General features: G+C 34.5%; 2 protein-coding genes across 2 annotated transcripts in view; one reads left to right on the forward strand and one right to left on the reverse strand.

Moving 5' to 3' along the window:
* The window catches only part of LOC121375846 (ribonucleoprotein PTB-binding 1-like), a 41763-nt gene extending 31405 nt beyond the window's left edge, over positions 1–10358 (reverse strand). Inside the window, exons 1-4 of the mRNA XM_041503514.1 lie at positions 9909–10358; positions 7882–7948; positions 5638–5859; positions 191–441 (exon numbers count right to left, since the gene is read on the reverse strand). Coding sequence (XP_041359448.1) covers positions 191–441; positions 5638–5859; positions 7882–7948; positions 9909–10142 — 774 coding nt within the window. The 5' untranslated portion in view covers positions 10143–10358. The remainder of the gene's footprint in view (positions 1–190; positions 442–5637; positions 5860–7881; positions 7949–9908) is intronic.
* Positions 10359–11481: 1123 nt separating this feature from the next.
* LOC121375848 (dual specificity testis-specific protein kinase 2-like) overlaps positions 11482–21430 on the forward strand; it is a 65489-nt gene continuing 55540 nt past the window's right edge. Inside the window, exons 1-2 of the mRNA XM_041503517.1 lie at positions 11482–11636; positions 12574–12847. Coding sequence (XP_041359451.1) covers positions 12575–12847 — 273 coding nt within the window. The 5' untranslated portion in view covers positions 11482–11636; position 12574. The remainder of the gene's footprint in view (positions 11637–12573; positions 12848–21430) is intronic.

The following is a 21430-nucleotide window of genomic DNA, read 5'->3' on the forward strand; positions in this document are numbered from 1 at the left end:
CATATGTGAATCCAATGTTATGGGTTGAAAGATTATGAAATGGAAGCCCAAAATATCTATATTACATATTGTTTAAGCTTCCGGTGGAATCCTACCTTCCACCCCACAAATTCAATGTTTGCGAAGGTTACATAACTACTTTCAATGAATACAGACACGAATGTTTGCACACCAACACTCCCAAAAATACCTGACAATAAACAGGACTAATAATGGAGCTGAAAATCTCGCGAAGTTTCGACACATCGTTGAAGTCTTTGGGAAGGTTGTCAATGAGCAGACATCGTGAATGGAGTTTGTTGAACACTTGAATGTGATCTTCGACAAAGTCAACGTTCAGTCGATGGTCCTGCAGTTTCTGCCAGTCAAGCTCATCACAGATGTTCGTAGTTTTACTGTCCTCGTCGGAAAACTCAACAAATCCATAGCACTTGCTTTCACCTAGTGTGCAAAAAATTACAACGTGCCAAAATTATACAAGATATTTATCACTTGGTTACATGTAACTTTTCTAAACAGTTGTATATCTAATAATGTATCATAAAAAATGTAGAGATTTAGCCACCTGCACACATACCATATTTTCTCTGCGTTTATACATCTAAAACAAATGCATGGGCCATGGCGATCATCTGTTTGTAAAACTAGCATATAATATCCTTTTTGAGCACTTCTTGTTTTATTTCTTGTAATGAAAGATGTTATATAGATCTGTACATAAATTTATATACAAAAAAGCTTTTGATCGAAGTAGCCTATGGGCAATGCCATGGCGAAGCGGACAAAGACTCAAAATTTAAATATCAATTATTTTAATGAATGGATGTGTTTTATGATCAACAATATGCTGAAGTTCATGGATAAAAAAAAAAAATTGTCATTGAGGTTGTTGCCAAAAAGATATCGCGTGCTGAATAGGCACCTATTATTTTGACAAATAAATACAATAAAAGCAGATTTTTAAGGCCATAATACATAAATTATGCTTAATACAGTCAAATACAGATTGCATATATGTAATAGCATATCTAATACCTACATGTTACACCCACTGCAGTTACATAATATGATATGCTATGTTAGTAATTCTTAGTCAAATAGACCACCTAGCACAATGTAATGCGAGTAACCGAAATAGCTATTTTTTTCTCTCTATCATTTATTTCTTGTTTCTAACAAACAACACTTGATATTTTCCTACACTAATACATACTACAGGTAGTGAAACCACAAATTTTTCACAATAGTGACATGAAACATGACACGGATACATCAAAAATTGTAACACAACTAACCGAAAAATATATAACGCAAGTTACCAACAATTTATTTTAATAGAACAATACCAATGTGTGAATAATTATACCAATATACTTCTCCCTAATACCAAGTTAGTTTTTGCTGCCACTTACTGGCTAATAAGCCTAAATATATATGTACAATTTCAGGGTTACTCGCGTTGCATTTTTACCACACTAATTAATTATTTTGATTTGCTCAGGATTAATAATTATGTTAACACTTATTTTCTTTCTTACATTTTATTAGTTAAATAATCAATGTATATTAGAAAAAAAGGAAATATGATGATTAGTTTTCATACTGTGAATGTGTAAACATCGGTTATTCGCGCTACAAAAAAAGGACATGACAAAAAATGAACACACTTAAACTCCAGTCTCGTCATAATGTAACAGTTATGATAAAAGTGGATATATTGGTGTATAGCTATGGTTTAGGTATCTTTATGTGATAAGACTTTTGAAACTGTACAACTAAAATATTTTTGGTTGTCAAAATAGTCGGTTTCTCGCGTTACAACTTTTCCACTATTTGGTAATGGCTTTTAAAAAAAAGATTTTAAAGAAAAATAACAGTTTTTAAATGTCAAACTTTTATTGAAAGAAACATCAAAAAGCCACACAAATCAATTGGGTAAATATTACCAACAGATTAAACTTACAAGTTAAACAATGAATAAATTAACCATTTCGGGAATTAACGTCAATTTTTTGAAAATTGAAATTTGAATTAAAACAAAACTCTAAAAAGAAGTAGAAAATTTGAAATGTCCTGACTGTTAGCAATATCATTCCACTCTGTACTGTCCTTTGAAAGAGAGAATGGCACTGATTTGGAATTGGTTGTTTTCATTTAGTGCACACGTCGAATTTCAGGGACTGTAGTAACACTTTTGAATGAGTATGCAATTCACCATTTGGAAGGACAGTACAGAGTGGAATAGTCCCAATGCAGTACCAAATTTGCAAGATTCTGAAATCATGGATGGCGACTGGTATGTTGTTGAATACAACAGGACATTGTTCCCGGGAGAAGTGATTGACATCGGCTTGCAGGAGAATGACTATCTGGTATCAGTGACGGAACCAGCAGGATGTTATTGGAAATAGCCAAACAAGAGAGACAGCATTTACTACATGAGAAATAAAATGATTAAGGCTCTAGACAAACCTGATATTGCCAACAGTCGTGTCTAAATTGTGTATAATTTATTCATTGTTTAACTTGTTGTAAGTTTAATTTGTTGGTAATATTTACCCAGTTGATTTGTGTGGCTTTCTGATGTTTCTTTCAGTAAAAGTTTGACAATTAAAAACAGTTATTTTTCTTTAAAATCTATATTTTTTTAGCCGTTACCAAATAACGGACAACGTGTAACGCAAGTAACCGTAACGCGAGTAACTGACTATTTTGATAACCAAAAATGTATTAATTGTACAATTTCAAACTCTTATCATATAAAGATACCTAAACACTATAGCTATACACCAATATATCCACTTTTATCATAACTGTTACAGTATGAGGAGACTGGATTTTAAGTGTGTTAATTTTTTGTCATGTCCTTTTTTTGTAACGGGAGTAACCGATGTTTACACATTCACAGTATGAAAACTAATCATGATATTTCCTTTTTCTTTTTTCCATAATACACATTGATTATTTAACCTTTAGACTACTGGATAACAAAACCATGCTGATTGGGTACAAGTTTATAATTTTTACTCACATATATTCACTTAAATGTTTTATAAATACATGAAATAAAGTTCCTATATGAATCGGTAAGTATTATTTTTGTGTCTTTTTTGTAATTTTTATTATTTTTAGATCGGCAAAAAATCTAAAAAGTTGCGTTTACTTACGGGCATTTGTGGCCAGCTATCCAGTATTTATGTCCATTATTCCCGATAACAGTGGTTTTCTGAACAGATTTTTTTTTTAAACCCGAACTACAATTCTTATTGCAATATTTGGAATTTTCGTTGTTGGTAAAACGATCAAATTTATTATCAAATTAGCTGTCACAATCAGCTATCGATCCCTGAAAATGACCACGACGTGACGCCATTGTTGTCAAGCGAAAATACTTGCCGAAAACCACTGTTTTGAACTCAAAATTTCAAGGCATTTTCAATTGAAAAAATCAAAACAAGAGCCACCATTTTGAAAAAAAATCTTTTTTCTTTTATTATATTTCTGTTTCCGGTGAGTTTCGTGTGCAAAACGGCGGGAAATATGAATTGGGGAATGCACTGTATATAGTGTACAGTATATCGACTGATGTGACGTCGGGCGAGATATCTCGCCCGCAGTACTCAGAAGGTTAACTAATAAAATGTATTAAAGAAAATAAGTGTTGAATGTATAATTATTAATCCTGAGCAAATCAAGAGAATTTGTATGGTAAAAATGTAACGCGGGTAACCGTGTAATTGCTACTATTACAGATGTGTAACTTTGATACAAGTATCCTGTATAGAAGTTTTGATAATGGAACCTGTAGTAAATACACTGAGTATTTTCAGAAGAGACCCAGTGTTCTCGCTGCTCCATTTAAGCGGGGCGCCCCGCCCCGCTATTCCATTTTGCCGCCCTCCTTTCACGTTCCCCGCCCTCCTTTATTTTTGAGCGCCCTCCTTTATTTTTGAGCGCCCCTCTTTATTTTCCAGCACCTATCTCTGCTATTTCCAAATGCACTTTTTTTTTCACATAAAAAACAACGATCAGTCTGTGACACTGGACATCAAAGGAAACAAGCCGCGTTGTGTACGAAAAAGCAATTGACAAAACATTTACGACAGTTACCGTAACGTAATTTAACAGTATTTTTAACAGCCTCTATTTTGTCTAATATCTGTATCCATTTGTATGTTTGACAGACACAATAAAAGTTATATTTTATGTTACAAGCAATGAAAACATTTTATTTTTTACGGATTCGGCAATCTCTGATTGAAAAAAACCCCGCTTATTTGGCGCCAAATTTGTCACGTGATCAGAACGGTCATTCTGTCTTTTGTTTCCACTAACTATCGTTTGATATTTTGTCCTCAGTTGCAGATATAATTGCTTGAAACTGATGATTTTTACTTTCTGTTATTCTGTTTATTCAGTAGTTCTTTATAAAATATTGTAAACTTTAAATTTTGAGGGGATATTAACGCTTATAAAAACAACGGAAGTGGTAGTGTTTATCATTAAAGTCATTTATCTTGAGTGCCAAATAATATATACACCGTCTTTACAAAAACGAAACTACTTTTTATCAGCTGGCGATATTTTATCACAGCGATTGATTCATTCGATGAAGATGGAAATAACAAAAATGTATCTGACATTAGATCACTTTACAAACATCTTTATTGTTTTTCGTACATCTTGAAATCTTTATTAAAAATAATAATATTAAAACTGTGATCGGTCCAGCAAAACCGGAACTGCCCGTGAATGTCAGACTGATATCATCTTCGGTTCAATTAAAAGACGAGTCTTTTTATAAACCCCATTGCACTTTTTTGTAGGCAAAATAAGGAGTATGTCTTTTCTCAAAGTTTACCAACACAAAACAATATGGTAACCAAACTACTCCCCCCACCCCCCCCTTTTTTTTTTTTGGCTTTTCATTTATTGGTGTGGGGGTTTTTTTTAAGGGTGTGGTGCCGAGCGGCCGCCCTCCTTTAATTTTCACCCAGTGAGAACACTGAGATCTTTTCTAAATTTTGACAGTCAGTGAAGACGTTAAGTGTTTCAAAACAATGGAGACATAGACTGCTACAAAAACATACACAAAAAAGTTTGTTTTGTTTAAAGACACCACTGGAGCACATTGATTAATTAATCATCGGCTATTGGATGTCAAACATTTGGTAATTGTGACTCGTAGTCAGCGGAAACCCGCGACATTTTTTCTAATGCAGCAAGGGATCTTTTATATGTACTTTCCTACAGACAGGAAAACACATACCACGGCCTTTGTCCAGTTGTGGTACACTGGTTGGAACAAGAAAAAAATCCAATCAGCTGAATGGATCCACCAAGGTGGTTCGATCCTGTGACACAAACACCTCAAGCAAGCACTCAAACGACTGAGGTAAATCCTGCCCCCCAAAACACACAATTTCTAAACTAAAAACATTTACAAATTAAATAAACATTCAACAGATTTTTCAATGTTGGCATCTATTTCCAAATTATCCAAAACACACATGCATAAAACAGAGATTATATTTAAACGTTCTTGGATAGTATAAAAGATCAGTTTTTATAATGGTGGCAACAAAATTGACTTTAAATTAAATGACTGAAATGTCAAGAAACAATAAAATAACACACCAGTATAGTCGGTCCTCATCAGAAAGCACCTCTCAGGAGATCCATATTTGGAGACGAGCTGTCTGAAATCATCTTCTCCATAATCGGAAGGTAAATGTGCCACACAAACTAATTTGTTACTCAAACATCTTGCAACTGATACTTCCTGTTCCTCAAATTCCGTCATGTTCAGTTTGCTTATAACTTCATCTGCCTGATCACCATTCTTTAAGGATACCATTACTGAAAAAAAAAAAAAATGATACAAAATTAATAATAAATAGTGTTCTCGCTGGGTGAAAATTAAAGGAGGGTGGCCGCGCGGCACCACACCCTTCAAAAAAAAAAAAGGGGGGGGGGGGGGGCGCAGAGCTTGTTTACCATATTGTTGTGTGTTGGTAGACTTTGTGGAAAGACATACTCCTTATTTTGCCTACAAAAGCGTGAAAATAACACGTTTATACGAAATACAAGCAGTCAGTATTTTAATTGAACCGAAGATGTTATTGGTCTGACATTCATGGGTAGTTCCGGTTTTGCTGAATCGATCAAAGTTTTAATACTATTATTTTAATCAAGATTTCAAGATATATGAAAAACAATAAAGATGTTTGTAAAGTGATCCCCTAATGTCGGATACATTTTTTGTTATTGCCATCTTCATCGAATGAATCGATGTGATAAAATATTATCGCCAGCTGATAAAAAGTAGTTTTGTTTTGTAAAGGCAGTGTATATATTATTTGGCACCCAAGATAAATGATTTTAATGATAAACACTTCCATTGTATTTATAACCTGTGATATCCCCAATAATAAATTGTTTACAATATTTTATAAAGAACTGCTGAATAAACAGAATGACAGAAATAACAGATAGTACAAATCATCCATTACAACCAATTATATCTACAATTGTGAAAAAAATATCAGACGATTATAAGTGGAAACAAAAGACAGAATGACCGTTCTGATCGCATGACAAATTTGGCGCCAAATGAGTGGGGGTTTTCAATCGGAGATTGCTGAATCCGTAAAAAATAAAAATGTTTTCATTGCTCAAATAAAATATAACTTTTATTGTATGTATTAAACATACAAATGGATACAGGTATGGGACAAAATAGAGGCTGTTAAAAATACTGTTAAATTAGGTTATGGTAACTGTTGTTTTTTCGTACACAATACGGCATGTTTCCTTTTATGTTCAGTGTGCAGACTGATCGTTGTGTTTTGTTTTTTTTATGTGTGGAAAAAGTGTGCATTTGTAAATAGCTGATATAGGTGCTGTAAAATATAGTATGGTGCTAGAAAATAAAGAGGGGCACAAAAAATATAACGGAGGGGTGGAGAACGTGAAAGGAGGGCGGCAATAGTGGGGTGGGCCGCCCCGCTTAAATGGAAAAGCGAGACCACTGAAATATACATAATATAACATACAGATATATATATAGAGGATTCATCACAAGTATTTTTAATAGGGAAAATATCAATCGAGTCTTATGTTAATTGGTATTTGTCGATGCTATCCTATAACTTACCCATGATATCCATGTCATAAACCCATGTGATAATTTAGTGTATTAACCCGGTTAATGGTATGCAAATTTGCAAGGTCTCTAGGTAATGTGTTGCTGTGGATGGGTCATTTGCTTACAAACCAACAAGACATGTATACCTGAATGTAACATTTTCAAAGATTTTGTTAAATGCGTGATGTCAAACTACTTTGTGCTAATCGTCATATATAGTGGTGACTTTAGTACTGTGATTTACTAAAAACTGAATTAAAATGTTACTTTAGAAGTGTTATCGGATAAATAGAATTCGCTACTCATGTTTTTTAATCTGCAAAATTTCAACCTCGTCTAGTCAATCGGTATTTGTTTTGGCAGAGCCTCAACAAATACCCATTAACAGACTTGGTTGATATTTTCCATATTAAAAAATACTTGTGACGAATCTCTCTCTCTCTCAAATCAAATACTTTAAAGTACATTTCAACCGACTTAAGAGTATGCAATAAATCTACATGGATACATATACATGTACAAATTATCAGTTAATAAGTTAATAGCTTTGTTCAATCAAATTAACTCTGTAATTGTATTTTTACTCTGACAATCTATTCATTTAGACGTTAAAGATATAACTACAATGTATTCAAGACATAACTGCAACAAGACTGTTGGTTATACATATATGTATCTTATTTAACAAAATAAGATTTAAAAAGAATATAACCAAATATATCGAATATACTTGCCCTCAAATGTCAAATCAGATATGACAATGCCGCTAATTTCATAACCCTTCAGAAATTCTTCAACTTTCTGCAACAAAAAAAAAATATATATAGTATTTGGTGTCAAAACCATGTAGGAATTCTTCAACCACCTGCATATTACTGTCCCTATTGTAATTTTAACAATCTGTAAAACAACAACAAACCAGCATCTTTTATATGCAGTATCAAGATGTGATGACATCAGAACGTTTGTAAAGGTCAAATCTAGCATTTTATTTTTTCAATACACAGTATAATAGCAATAATGTACACTTTTTAATTTTCACACCTGTCTGTAGGCATTTTTTTAACAATATAATACAAACTGTACAATATAGCATAGTTCTGTAACCAGTTTCGCTGGGAACATTTTGTTTTCAAAATACTGATTAGCATCAGTCGCTAATCAATAGGAAAATGTATTAGCAATTATTGATTTTGGGTAGCAATTTGCATTCCACAGACATATTTACAATTTACGGATATTTGGTGTTTGAAGCACGTCACAGAACTTTTATGAGTAGTTTCTTAGAATATTATATTATATACTGATGCAATTTAATGACACTGATGAAACAAAATGTTTTAAAAATAAAAATAGACGTGTGTCATCATAAGCGTACGAGGGGCGGAACGTAGCCCAGTGATAAGGCGCTCACTTGGTGCGCGGTCAGTTTGGGATCGATCCCCATCAGTGGGCCCATTGGGCTATTTCTCGCTCCAGTCAGTGCACCACGACTGGTACATCAAAGTCCGTGGTATGTGCTATCCTGTCTATGGGATGGTGCATATAAAAGATCCCTTGCTGCTAATCGAAAAGAGTATCCCATGAAGTGGGGACAGCAGGTTTCCTCCCTAAATATCTGTGTGGTCTTTAACCATATGTCTTTAACCATATAACCATAAATAAAATGTGTTGAGTGTGTCGTTAAATAAAACATGTACAGTGTATGTTAGCAAATGTATTAACAAAACAGAATGATAATGTGTAATAAAGTTTTTTTATTTGTATTATTTAAAATCTTGTTTTTAATGCAACCATATTTGAGAGGTGGTGGTGGTGATGATGGGAGGTTGAATATCGTCAAAAAACGTGAACTGGACTACCCAATAAACCTGTCTATTTGCATATGACTTGTTTTTAAGGAATCTGCATACTACTGAACCCGAACATTCAAAATAATTTTATATATGATCGCCATTTGCACTGTGAGCACTATATTAAACAGCGTGTAAAATTAAACAAACCTAAATAACCAACAGTTTTATACTGCTGTCATTGTCAAAATCTCTTCTGCTTCACAGATTCATAACAGTTTTGGTGATGTCACGTGACTCTTGAAAAACTATAGCCTGGTTTATGGGAGTTGCTGAAGAATGTCAATATTAGACTACATCATGCATTTAAATCTCTTCACAACAGAAAATAGCATGAGGGAGAGAACACAAGCCACAAAGACTTGGATAAAAAAATACACATGGGGCGAAACGACCCGGATAAAGGGCAAAATTACCTTACCGGGAGACAAAATGACTTAAGGTGAAAAGGGATACGACACCATAGGGTTGCAGTTGTTTTGGGCGAAACGACACAGATTCCTACACAATGGGCTACTCTTTCTGATTAGCAGCAATGGATCTTTTATATATAAGTAGCATCCCAGTCAAGATAGTACATATCACGGACTGTTAAAACTTATACAAGGGCTGAATTATAAATAATTCAATGTACCTACTCAGCTACTGCGGTGATTGAACATGAACGGACTGCGCAACAGGTGAGCACTTTATTCACGCAAGAGTTCCACCATTTCCCTACCAAATACAATTCTGGGTTAGGGTTAGCAATAACTAAGGGGGGGGGGGGAGGGGGGGGGGGAGACTTCTATATATACCAGATGTTAAAATGGGGGTTTGCAATATTTAATTTTAGTAGTTCTCATTATTCTTCTGCCTGATACATTAAATAAAGAGACTTTAAACAATACCCTGCTGTTTAAACACACCTGTTCTGTTGGCGATTTCAGGTTTCTGATCAGTAATTTTTGGTGTTTGTTGAATTCAGATTCAGATTGTACCGACAATGCATGTCTATTTTGCAATATATTGCTTTCTTCGTTTGTCGTCTTCTGTACTTCATCATGATCATCTACATTATTACTACTTTTTGTCTCACACTGTTCGGAGGATTCATTTTCACTTTCTGTATTTGAAGTCGGTACCGCTTCTAAAGCGGCCATGTTGAACAGGTTTCTATCCCACAATACAGAGCAGCATTACCGGAAGTAATTCATAGAGTCGAACAAATGATTTATAATGGTTTCAAAGAGAGTTACATAAACCCGATTCCACTGATGTCGTAGTTTTTGTTCTTAACTATGTTCTTATTTTTTAAATTCGTATTGAGGAGTACTTGTTTTCTACTTTTTTCTGATCAAACCACTAATAACACGACACGAACTACAACGCCATTGAAAAATTAATGTTGTTATCTAAAGAACAACCTCTGTTTCACAAGTGTTGCCATAATGGATCCCGGCTCAATACTAAAAACCAAAATGTTTTTCACTTGTCTAGTTTATTAACAACAAAAACAAATCTTCTGCCAATTGAACTAATCGAGTGTATGCAACCTCCCATAAAAATAATATTAATTAAAAAAGACACCACATTAGGTCACGTAACATCACCTAGCCTTGGAATCTACCATGTATGCAAATCTGGAATTATAAAAACAGTACGTTTTTGCTATTATATTTTACAGTAACAACCACACACATATACAACTTAAATGTAATTGTGTATACAGGTTTGGACGGAACTAGTAATTAAAATATTTAATATTAATAGTTTGTTGATGAATACTTTAGCCTGAGCTACCCTATGCATTTAAGTTGATCTTAGGGCTAAGATCGCTTCATCGAACGGGACCCTGAACCATTTCTTCATGACAGGTATATATGAAAGTCCATAATATGTGCTGTCCTGTGATATATATATATATATATATATATATATATATATATATAAGATCCGTAGCTGCTAATGGAAACAAATGTAGCATGCATCTGGTGAGACTATATAATGTATCAGAATTACCAAATATTTGATATCTAATACTAATAGCCGATGATGAATAAAATCAATGAATGTGTTCCTGAGGTATCATTAATTCACACTAACTTTAACTTTGAGGTATAAAATGTAAAAATTGGTGTCATGGGATATGGTGACAGTAATTACTGTATGTTATGTGACAAGGTGATCAGGACCCAAAATGGTTCTATATCAGATGATGACATCTACCACAAGGACAGTAAGATCTCTTTGGATGGTAGAAAAGTCTGACTTGTTTATATAAAAATTAACTGAAAACAATTATTGTAATCAGATTGTGTTTTGTATCCTTAAAGCTAATTGCTAATCAGCAGAATAAATATACAGTGGATAGCAAATATAATTATTAGTTTATACAATCGCGAAGTGACTGTATTTTGTTATTTCGAATAATGATATAGCTAATAGTACCTGCGTCCTACTACCCATAATCCTTTGCGAAGTATGTTTATCAACCCATGTGAAATGGATTGATCTGCCGGTTTTGAGGGAAAGTGTTAGATGTAAACGGATTACCAATTGGACATGGTCTGCTGGTCTGCAGATGATTTTGAAATGTGACGAAAACAAAGCTTTCGATGTAAAGCATGTCACTGAAAAGTGTTGCTGTCAGTGAGGTAATACTAAGAACATGCACGTTAATTTAGCAAACAGGTGCAAGTGTTTGATGTTGTTATCACTTTTTATTTTAGAATTTTTTCGCATTGCCTGTTGCCAGTATTGGAATTTGTGTACTCGTACTGCAAGAATTGCAAATACATACCTTTGTATTTTATAAGGATCGTTATAAGCTAGAATGTTTTGAGGAAGAAACATGTTCCTCAAGTCTACAAGCTAAGGTCCACGCCAGGGCATTCTCAGATGATTTTGGCACTATCAGTTTGGCTTGCACACAAATATAACATGCAATAATTACAAATGGTACAACTTTTTTTTATTTGAAAATGTAAACTTAATATTTAAATTTTTATCTACATTTCTGAAAATATAAATAATAATATATACCAACATCAAAACCAGCTTCTTTAGGGAGATTATGGAACTGACTGATACTAGTGATAGTGTTGAAGGTAGGCTTAAGCTTAAAAACAAAATTAATCCCATCATAAACTTTATAACACTTGAATAATTTCACTTTGCATATCCCAGCAATAATAAACTAGTGCATAACACTTTATTTTCAGAATGCTGGAAAATTTTCATTATAACATACAACTGAAAATTGTTTATAAATCTGAAGATTTATAAATGGATCTGACCGTCGCCATGTTTTTTTTTTTTTTTTTACAATTTTTTAAAACCATTTATGAAAAATGAGTCTGAAATGAAATTATACTGAATTGTTATGTATTGTGTAGGCCATATAAAACAAAAGTTATGGTGACAGAATGTCCTGTCCAAATCCTTAGATCATTACTATTTTTGTTTTATCTGTACCTTTTAGTATGTAAAGTTGCCCATTTAATTAAAAAAAAAACGACATAATTTTATCAAAACATTATTATATATATCTGTTATAAATGTCAACATTTACAGCATTTTTTCTACTTTCAGAATGACAGCTGAAATAATAAATATGAGCACAAAACGATCTGTGCTGAGAAGAAGCAAAACATGTGTTGTGGATTCTGTAGGAATACGACGGTCGTTCCAGTTGGAAAAAATCAGCGATGAGCCTCCAACCCGTGAATCTTCCGTGACGAATGAGGCTCATGTGTCTCCAAAGTCTTCCTGTCAGGCACTCCGACATGCCGTGTCGGCCCTCACACGTCTCGATGATTTCATCTGTGAAAAACTGGGGCAAGGATTCTTTTCTGATGTGTACAAGGTAAGAGATAATTCTTATATTTACTTAAAGGTGCACAATCACAACATTTATGGTCTGATCATAGCCATATAACTGTACAATTAAAAAGTGTTGAATTTATTGTTAACTATAATATTTTTTTTCTTTCCTTGGTAAATGGCAATTTTTTGGCATCTGACTGTGTATCAATACAGCTGTCTACTTTTCATGCTTATAATTATACACCTCGCTGCTGTTAGCAGATATAGACGCCTATGTTTTGTTAGACAAACTCCTAGTCCTACATTCAAAGGTTATGATATGGATTTTTTTCAATCCATCTGGAATTTAAGCTGGCTGCAAAACATTTAACAGACAAACCCCTGTTTATATGTTACTACACTCAATAGATACAGTCGCTGCCTTTTTTTTAAACAGCCTCCTACTATAAAAGATAATGACCACGCTGATAATCCAGGGCTTCTAGATTATGGTAGCCCCACTCCCATGGCTAGTGATATTCAATGTTGGGCTAGTAAATAACTACTATTGCCATGCCCGATGGCAAGTGAATTTTTTGTGTCAAATGTTGCAGTCAAGTCTATTTTGTGAATATAAATATCTTGACCCCACCTCAACCCCCAATGTTAGTGTTTATAAGCTCTATCTCTCTCTTTAGGTGACATATATCTGATTATTACTATTATTTAGTAAAATTGTTTTAACTTAACTTGGCTAGTAAATTTTTAAAATCACTGATTCCATGGCTAATGGATTAAAAATTCTAGAAGCCCTGGATAACGTAATGCTAATAGGCATGTCCCTTTGTACCGACATGTATACGGGTAGACCTATATATGTGTTGCCAAATACCTATACCAGGCCTCAAAATGGCCTGTGATCAGGCCGCCAAATGCGACCATTGTCCTGTTTGGGCGACTTAAATATTTAAAAAATAATGGCGTTGGTCGCCCAAATAACAATATCTTCTTTAGAGCTATATCACATGAGCCACTATTAATATTTGTATTCCACATTATTATTTTTTGGCGAGTTTCGAACCTGGTATACTGGTTCACGGTTATCATGTTTTAAAGTTTGTTTTGTTTAACAATACCACTATAGCACATTGATTACTTAATCATCAGCTATTGGATGTTAAATAGTTGGTAATTCTGACACATAGTTATCAGAGGAAACCCACTACATGTTTTCTAATGCAGCAATAGATCTTTTATATGCACTTTCCCACAGACAGGAAAGTACATACCGCAGCCTTTGACCAGTTGTAGTGCACTGGTTGGAACAAGAAAAAACCCAGTCAGCTGAGGTGGTTCAATCCTGCGACACAAGCACTTCAAGCAAGCACTCAACTGACTGAGCTAGATCGTGCCCCATTGTCATGTTTTAAACATGCTTCCAAATTGCTAAATTAAAACTATCTACAATCTTTTAACTTTTGATGAGTCAGAAAATTGTTCTTTAAAGATTATATACTTTTAAAAATTTTGTCAGCACTTTTAAATTAATTTTGAATTAAATTTGACAAAGGTTGTTTATTAAAATTACCCATTTCTAACCAGCGGTTGATCATGGATCAATCCCTGTCGGTGGGCCCTTTGGGCTATTTCTCATTCCAGTCAGTGCACCACGACTGGTATATCAAAGGCAGTGGTGTGTGCTATCCTGTTTGTGGGATGGTGCATATAAAAGATCTCTTGCAACTAATGGAAAAATGTAGCAGGTTTCCTCTCTATGACTGTCACAATGACCATATGTTTGACATCCAATAGCCGATGATTAATAAATCAATGTCCTCTAGTGGTGTCGTTAAACAAAACAAACTCTTTTTTTTTAAGGTTAAGGAACGGAGCCCTGGACATGCTTGAGCCTTTTGTGGTTGTAAGCATGTGTCCTTTGGATTTTTATATGTAATGTGTAAAAAAAAAATGTATGCTGGTACTCCTTATGCATATCAGTAAAATCAAGTTAAAGTTTAAACATGTTGACAATTTTGGTTATGAGTGTTTTCATCTTTAAAACATATGTATTGTGTTGTCATGTCAATTATAGGTATTTACAAACTGTAGCATGTATCCTGTTTATTTTGGCAGGACTGAACATGTATATATAATAAAATCTGTTTGCAGTTTATTCTGTTTAGTTGCATAATATATAATATGTAACATCCGTGATTTATCTGTTCTGTAACATAATATGAATGTATTTTGTACCGGCTCTATTTGGGATGTTTTGTGCAGTAAATATTGATTGATTGTTAGACGTCTAGGGTAGATTAGGAATGGGGAGCCCTGCATTGAATGCATCCCCTTCAGAAGGTAACAGTATAAATATGCACATGCGCACTCTCTCTCTCTCTCTCTCTCTCTCTCTCTCTCTCTCTCTCTCTCTCTCTCTCTCTCTCTCTCTCTCTCTCTCTCTCTCTCTCTCTCTCTCTCTCTCTCTCTCTCTCTGTGCCCTGTATTGAATGCATCCCCCTTCATAAGATAACAGTATAAATATGCATGTGTGCGCACTCTCTCTTTCTTTCTCTCTCTCTCTTTCTCTCTGTGTCCCTGTCCTGTATTGAATGCACTCCCCTTCATAAGATAACAGTATAAATATGCATGTGCGCACACACTCTTTCTCTCTCACACACACGCACATACTACTACCCACACATATACACTAAAACATTAGAAACACAAAAACAAACCACTTTTAAATGACAAATGTCACGTCCTGACTTACAAATATATATTTTTCCAATAAAACTGTCATTAAGACCCATAAAACAAGTATATTGGCAATAAAAAATATTTTTATATGCTTACGGGTGTTAACTGTAAGCTGCAATAAAAAAAACTTGTAATAAATTATAAAATATTATCTTCCATACATTGATTTTAGAAGCTTGTATTCAGTTGTTGAACTATCACTCACACAAAGATTTACTTACGTAAATGATTAATTAATATAATTATGCAGTCTTCGCTAAGAGAATTTTTTTTTTTTTTTATTTTTTTATTTTAATGATACCACAAGAGCACATTGATTTATTAATTATCGGCTGTTGGATGTCAAACATTTGATTATTTTGATGTATAGTCATAGAGACAAAATATGCCAATTTTTTCCATTAGTAGCAAGCAGTCTTTTATATGCACTATCCCACAGACAGTATAGCACATACCACAGCCGTTGATATACTAGTCGTGGTGCACTGGCCAGAATGAGAAATTGCCCAATGGGCCACCAACGGGATGAGGATCGATCCTGCATAAAGCGAGCACTTTATCACAGGGCTACATTCCACCCGTCACCATCAGCAAAATCAAGGCGAGCTGGCGATCACTCTCCTTAAATGATGCCAGGCGAGCAATCACGTGGATTTTCAGGGGAAATTATCTGAAAATTAATTGATTTTTTATTATTGCAAGACAACCCCTGCAATTAAAAAAATGTCCACAGTAAAAAGCCATTACATTGAAAATAACCCTAAATATAGTCTTCATGGCGTTGGCAATTGCCGTGGGCAATTTCAGGGGTTGGCAAGATGATCAAGTTGTAGCTCTTCTCAAACTTTCCAGTTGAACATGGAGAGGAACGGAAATGATTACTAGCAGGCGGGTTATGTGGCATAGTGTAAAAACCACAGAAAACACATTTTAAAAGCTAAAATTACACTCCTTAAAAACTTTATATTAATTTATATTTTAAAGCCATTAATTAATAAATTTTCACACTTGTCATTTGCAAGTTGTTGCTGGGGGTAGAATTACAAAGAATAAATTGCTTCCTGACTGATTGTTGATATTTTACAATTCAGTTTACATATGTTGACTACCATTTGTAATCTTATTCTTTATTGGGTTAATATTGTCTTATTGGTGGTTAGTATCAATGTATAATGTTAATATGTAAGATGAAATTGCATCATTCTTTCATTTCATTATGACTATCAGCCTGATCTTGACACATGATATGACAATAGTCTGTTATAATTTCATTTTCACCTGTTATTTCCATTTTTAATGACAGTAGTATATATATATATGCATATAATATGTACCAGTATATATATACATTACATACTAAAACCTCATGTCTGATTAAGGTACATTCAGTAGGTATATAAATTTTTTTATAAAAGTATTGTGAACGTGTGTATATATATATATAAGTTGCAAATGGGCGTGCAGTCATCTGTATCTGATTATTAGTTATTGATGGCGACTGAGTTAACATGTCACATTAATTTGGTACATTATTTATAATTAGCACCTTTGGTGACATGTACATTAATTAAAAATGACACCCTTTCCAGCTTGGCAATTGATGATGAAAGACCAGTTACAGTAATAAACAATATGCATCAAGTGGTATAACCAGATAAATGGACATGAAAGATTAATGATGGTTATTGCCAAGAGATTTGATATTTCTGTTAAAAATTACCTTTCCACCCTGGAGTAAGTACTAGAAATTTCAAAACCTAGAATATTTTCTCTCTTTTATTTCTGCAAATTCCTGTGTTAATTTTTTCTCCTGATGTCTGCTGGAAACCAGCAGTTGTTTGCGACTGAAATAGAATGTTGTAGGTGGGGAAATGCACAACAGACTGCTGAAGGTATTGAGTCTTCTCCAACCGAGCATTTCAGAGAATTCTGTTTGCCCACGCAAATTGCTGACAGTATGTATGTTTCTGTAAGCTCATCAAAAGTTCCAGCCTTTTGAAGATGTGGTGTTGAAGTCTAAAAAATTACTTGTATTTTACAGAATAATTGCATGCATCATCTATAACTATACTTTATAAAATACAGCTTGTAAGATAAGTACAGATAAGAAATACTTGATAAGATAAATTTTATTGTATGTAAACACTCCACATTGAAACAGGGTGAACCTAATGACAGATTTTTTTCAAACAATCATTACAAAACATGAAAATATTTTTTTTTAACCTTTTAATGAGACTTGAGAGTAATCCAAGTTCCATCTGTATCCCAAAACATTTTTCCGACCCCAATAATATGGTATCAACAGGCATGTGCTGGTAAATATATATGTTCCACATACTTTTGTTGTATTTCATTTTCTTTGCATACATTGCAATTTTGAAAAGAAAAATTAAGGCTCTATAGTATTTTTATGATTTTCCTGGCCTTGAAATCATATGGGTTCATCGTAATTCTTTTTATATTACCTGGAGTCGGTCAGTTGGTAACTTTATTACAGTAAACTTATTTCTAGGATCAAAGGAAAAGTATAAACCACATTTTCTAAACTGTACAATGTTAAAGCAATAAACATGGTGTGAAAATATATTTAATAAAAAGACCAGTGGGTCATATCATGTTCAATGAAAGGGAAAGGTGGGGGGGGGGGGGGGGGTGTCAAAAGATCCAGCGATTAACAAAATCAACAGACCATGGACAGTTAACTCAAACCAGCTGTTTAGAAGATAGAAGAAATGTGACATGTGGACCCTTGCTGCCTCTGATGGACACCAGCACCTGGAAAAGGATTCTTTTATTTTCTGACATCTTCCTTGGGAGATGTAATTAAAGAATGGTACAGGATGTACCCTGGAGTGACCACAGACTGGAACAGACTGCAATAAATTAACTCTTTAAATTCTAACAGGCTTGCGATGATGTAATCAGTTATAACTAGCTCCCTTTCCCCCCCCCCCCCCCCCCCCCCCCCCCCATGTGTACCTAAATTACATAATAATGGTAACCATCTGGAAACATTACCAGTTCTTTGTAATTGATGTATCAGTTAAGGTCCTGATATATGTTGTCCTGTCTAGCTAATATGTGCTGTCCTGTTTGGTAATTTCAAGGAAAAGTGAATTTGTATTTTTACACTATAGATACCAAATGTCACATTAATTAGCTTATGTTTGATAGTTATATTTAAAACAAAGTTGCCCACTTATAAAACGATAATTTGAGGTGTCGTTAAAAATACATTCCTTTCCTTTTGTTACTTGGTCTCACTTTGTTTGTCTCTCCATCTATCACATAAATGTATACACATATTAGCATGCGCATACAGGGGGCAGGACGTAGCGCATACAGGGGGCAGGACGTAGCGCATACAGGGGGCAGGACAGGGGGCAGGACGTAGCGCATACAGGGGGCAGGACGTAGCCCAGTGGTAAAGTGCTCACCTGATGCACGGTTGGATACCCGTCGGTGGGCTCATTAGGCTGTTTTTCATTCCAGCCAGTGCACTACGACTGGTATATACTAGTAAAAGGCTGTAGTATGTGTCATATTCTGTCTGTGGGATGGTGCATATAAAAGATCCCTTGCTGCTAATAGAAAATGTAGCGGGTTTCTGTTCTAGTACTGATGTCAAAATTACCAAACTATGTTTGACATCCAATAGCCGATGATTAATCAAATCAGTGTGCTCTAGTGTTATAGTTAAACATAAAAAAAAACCCCACATACATGTACAGGCCACAGTATTTTACACAAACTGTTGTGTTTTTCACTTGTCAGTTACACAAATTTAAAAACATGCAAATCGCCAATCGGTTTTGTGATGAACTGCTACATTATAAAATTATGAGTTGCAAATCATTTTATTAAATTTTCAAGACTGATTTTGGACACTTGAAAAATACTGTATTATTTGCATTTGAATCAGTGTGTTTAAATACATTTGGAATACCAATGTAGTACAAGTACTCTTTGGTCTTTCGTGTAACCAAACAAACGGTTACCAAGTGAAAATCGTGTGAAACATCTGCTGGTTACCTAAGATTTTGGGATGAGACGTAGCCCAGTGGTAAAACGCTCGTAGCCCAGTGGTAAAACGCTCGTAGCCCAGTGGTAAAACGCTCGTAGCCCAGTGGTAAAACGCTCGTAGCCCAGTGGTAAAACGCTCGTAGCCCAGTGGTAAAACGCTCGTAGCCCAGTAGTAAAATGCTCGCATGATGCACATTCATTTCCTGTTGCTGGACCCATTGGGTTATTTCTCGTTCCAGCTAGTGCACCACAACTGGTATATCAAAGGCAGTGGTATGTGCTATCGTGTGTGTGTATTGATGCATATAAAAGATCCCTTGCTACTAATGGAACAATGAAGCAGATTTTTTCTCTAAGACTATATGTCAGAATTACCAAATTGTCTGACAGGAAATAGCCGATGATTAATAAATCAATGTGCTCTAGTGGTGTCGTAAAATAAACTAACTTTAACCAAAGATTTTGAAATATTGTGCACAAACACATACACACATATGTTCATGCATGCATACATACAACACACATACATGTACACATGCACACACATACAACACACACACACACACACACACACACAACTCAGTTGTACTCTTGTATTTTATGAACTTGTAATAAATCTGCTTTTTTATACACCACAGTGCACTCCACACTATAACCGTCCCCTCCATTATAATAAATACATGTAATTATATACATACAATATAATCTAGTATGCATACCTGTATGGTACAGGACATATATACACACTTGTGTACTATTAGCGTATTATCTGTAAGAATGATGTTTCAGTAACCTGATTTCAATTAATGGCTTAACCTCCAGGTACAGGAAAGAGACGCCCAGATAAAGATCTGTCGGATTAATTTCCATGTCGGTGTCACACTTGGCAATCAGCTGGCCATTAATGCAATTTACTTAAACCTGCACTCTCTTTGTTTTCAACTTTGACCAAACTTGCTCTGTTAATGACTTAGTTGAACAGCAAACAGGCAAATCACATGGTACATGAAATTATGTTGTAACAATCCATAGGATGTATGGGTTGGTGGAGTTGACATTCATAGAGGTGTCTGAGGCTCTTCATTGCAGTGTTTTGAATAAACATTGTTATTATGTGGGTTCTTTTTTATGCATTTCTGTGTTGTGGTAATAAATAATGACATTAAAAATTTACAAACAGTACAAAGACGACAGACAGACAGACAGACAGACAGACATATGCATGTATGTTTGCACTCAAAAACAGTTACAGTTTTGAAATGAGTTAATCCAAAAATATTTTTAATTGAAGTGGCTATAGAATAATAAAACAGTGTTAGTGTGAAAGAATGACTTTAAAAAGTTCCATTCTTGATGCTAATGTTAAGGGTTAGCTAAATGTTTATAGATTGTGCCAAATTCAAAGTGATAAATGTTGTGGCCAAAATATGGACCCCCCCATAAAACCCCCAAAAAACCCAAAAAAAACAACAACAACAAACAGACATAACCCAAATTAAGTACAAGCATGATGTAGGGCTCACCCTGGATCAAAAATACCTGCAGCCCCAAAATTAGCCAAATGGGATTTTTATTAGCATATTTCAAGTGTTGATAGATTATGTAACTGTTTGTTCACATCAGAAGATAGAAAATGGCTCAGCCAAAATTTTAGCTACTTGCAAATTTTATTAGCCATTTTTGGTAAAAATTTGCTAATGGCTAATTTGGCTACTGACAGCGGGAACCCTGATGATGACCTCAGAACATTTAACAACAAAAGCAGCTTTTATTAGATTAAAACAATTAAAATGCATCTGTGAATATTTACAACCCTCCAGCAGCTGTTAATATAATAATAACAGTCATGCACCAAAAAGAC

This window comes from Gigantopelta aegis, chromosome 6, assembly GCF_016097555.1.
Source record: "Gigantopelta aegis isolate Gae_Host chromosome 6, Gae_host_genome, whole genome shotgun sequence".
Taxonomy (NCBI): Eukaryota; Metazoa; Mollusca; class Gastropoda; order Neomphalida; family Peltospiridae; genus Gigantopelta; species Gigantopelta aegis.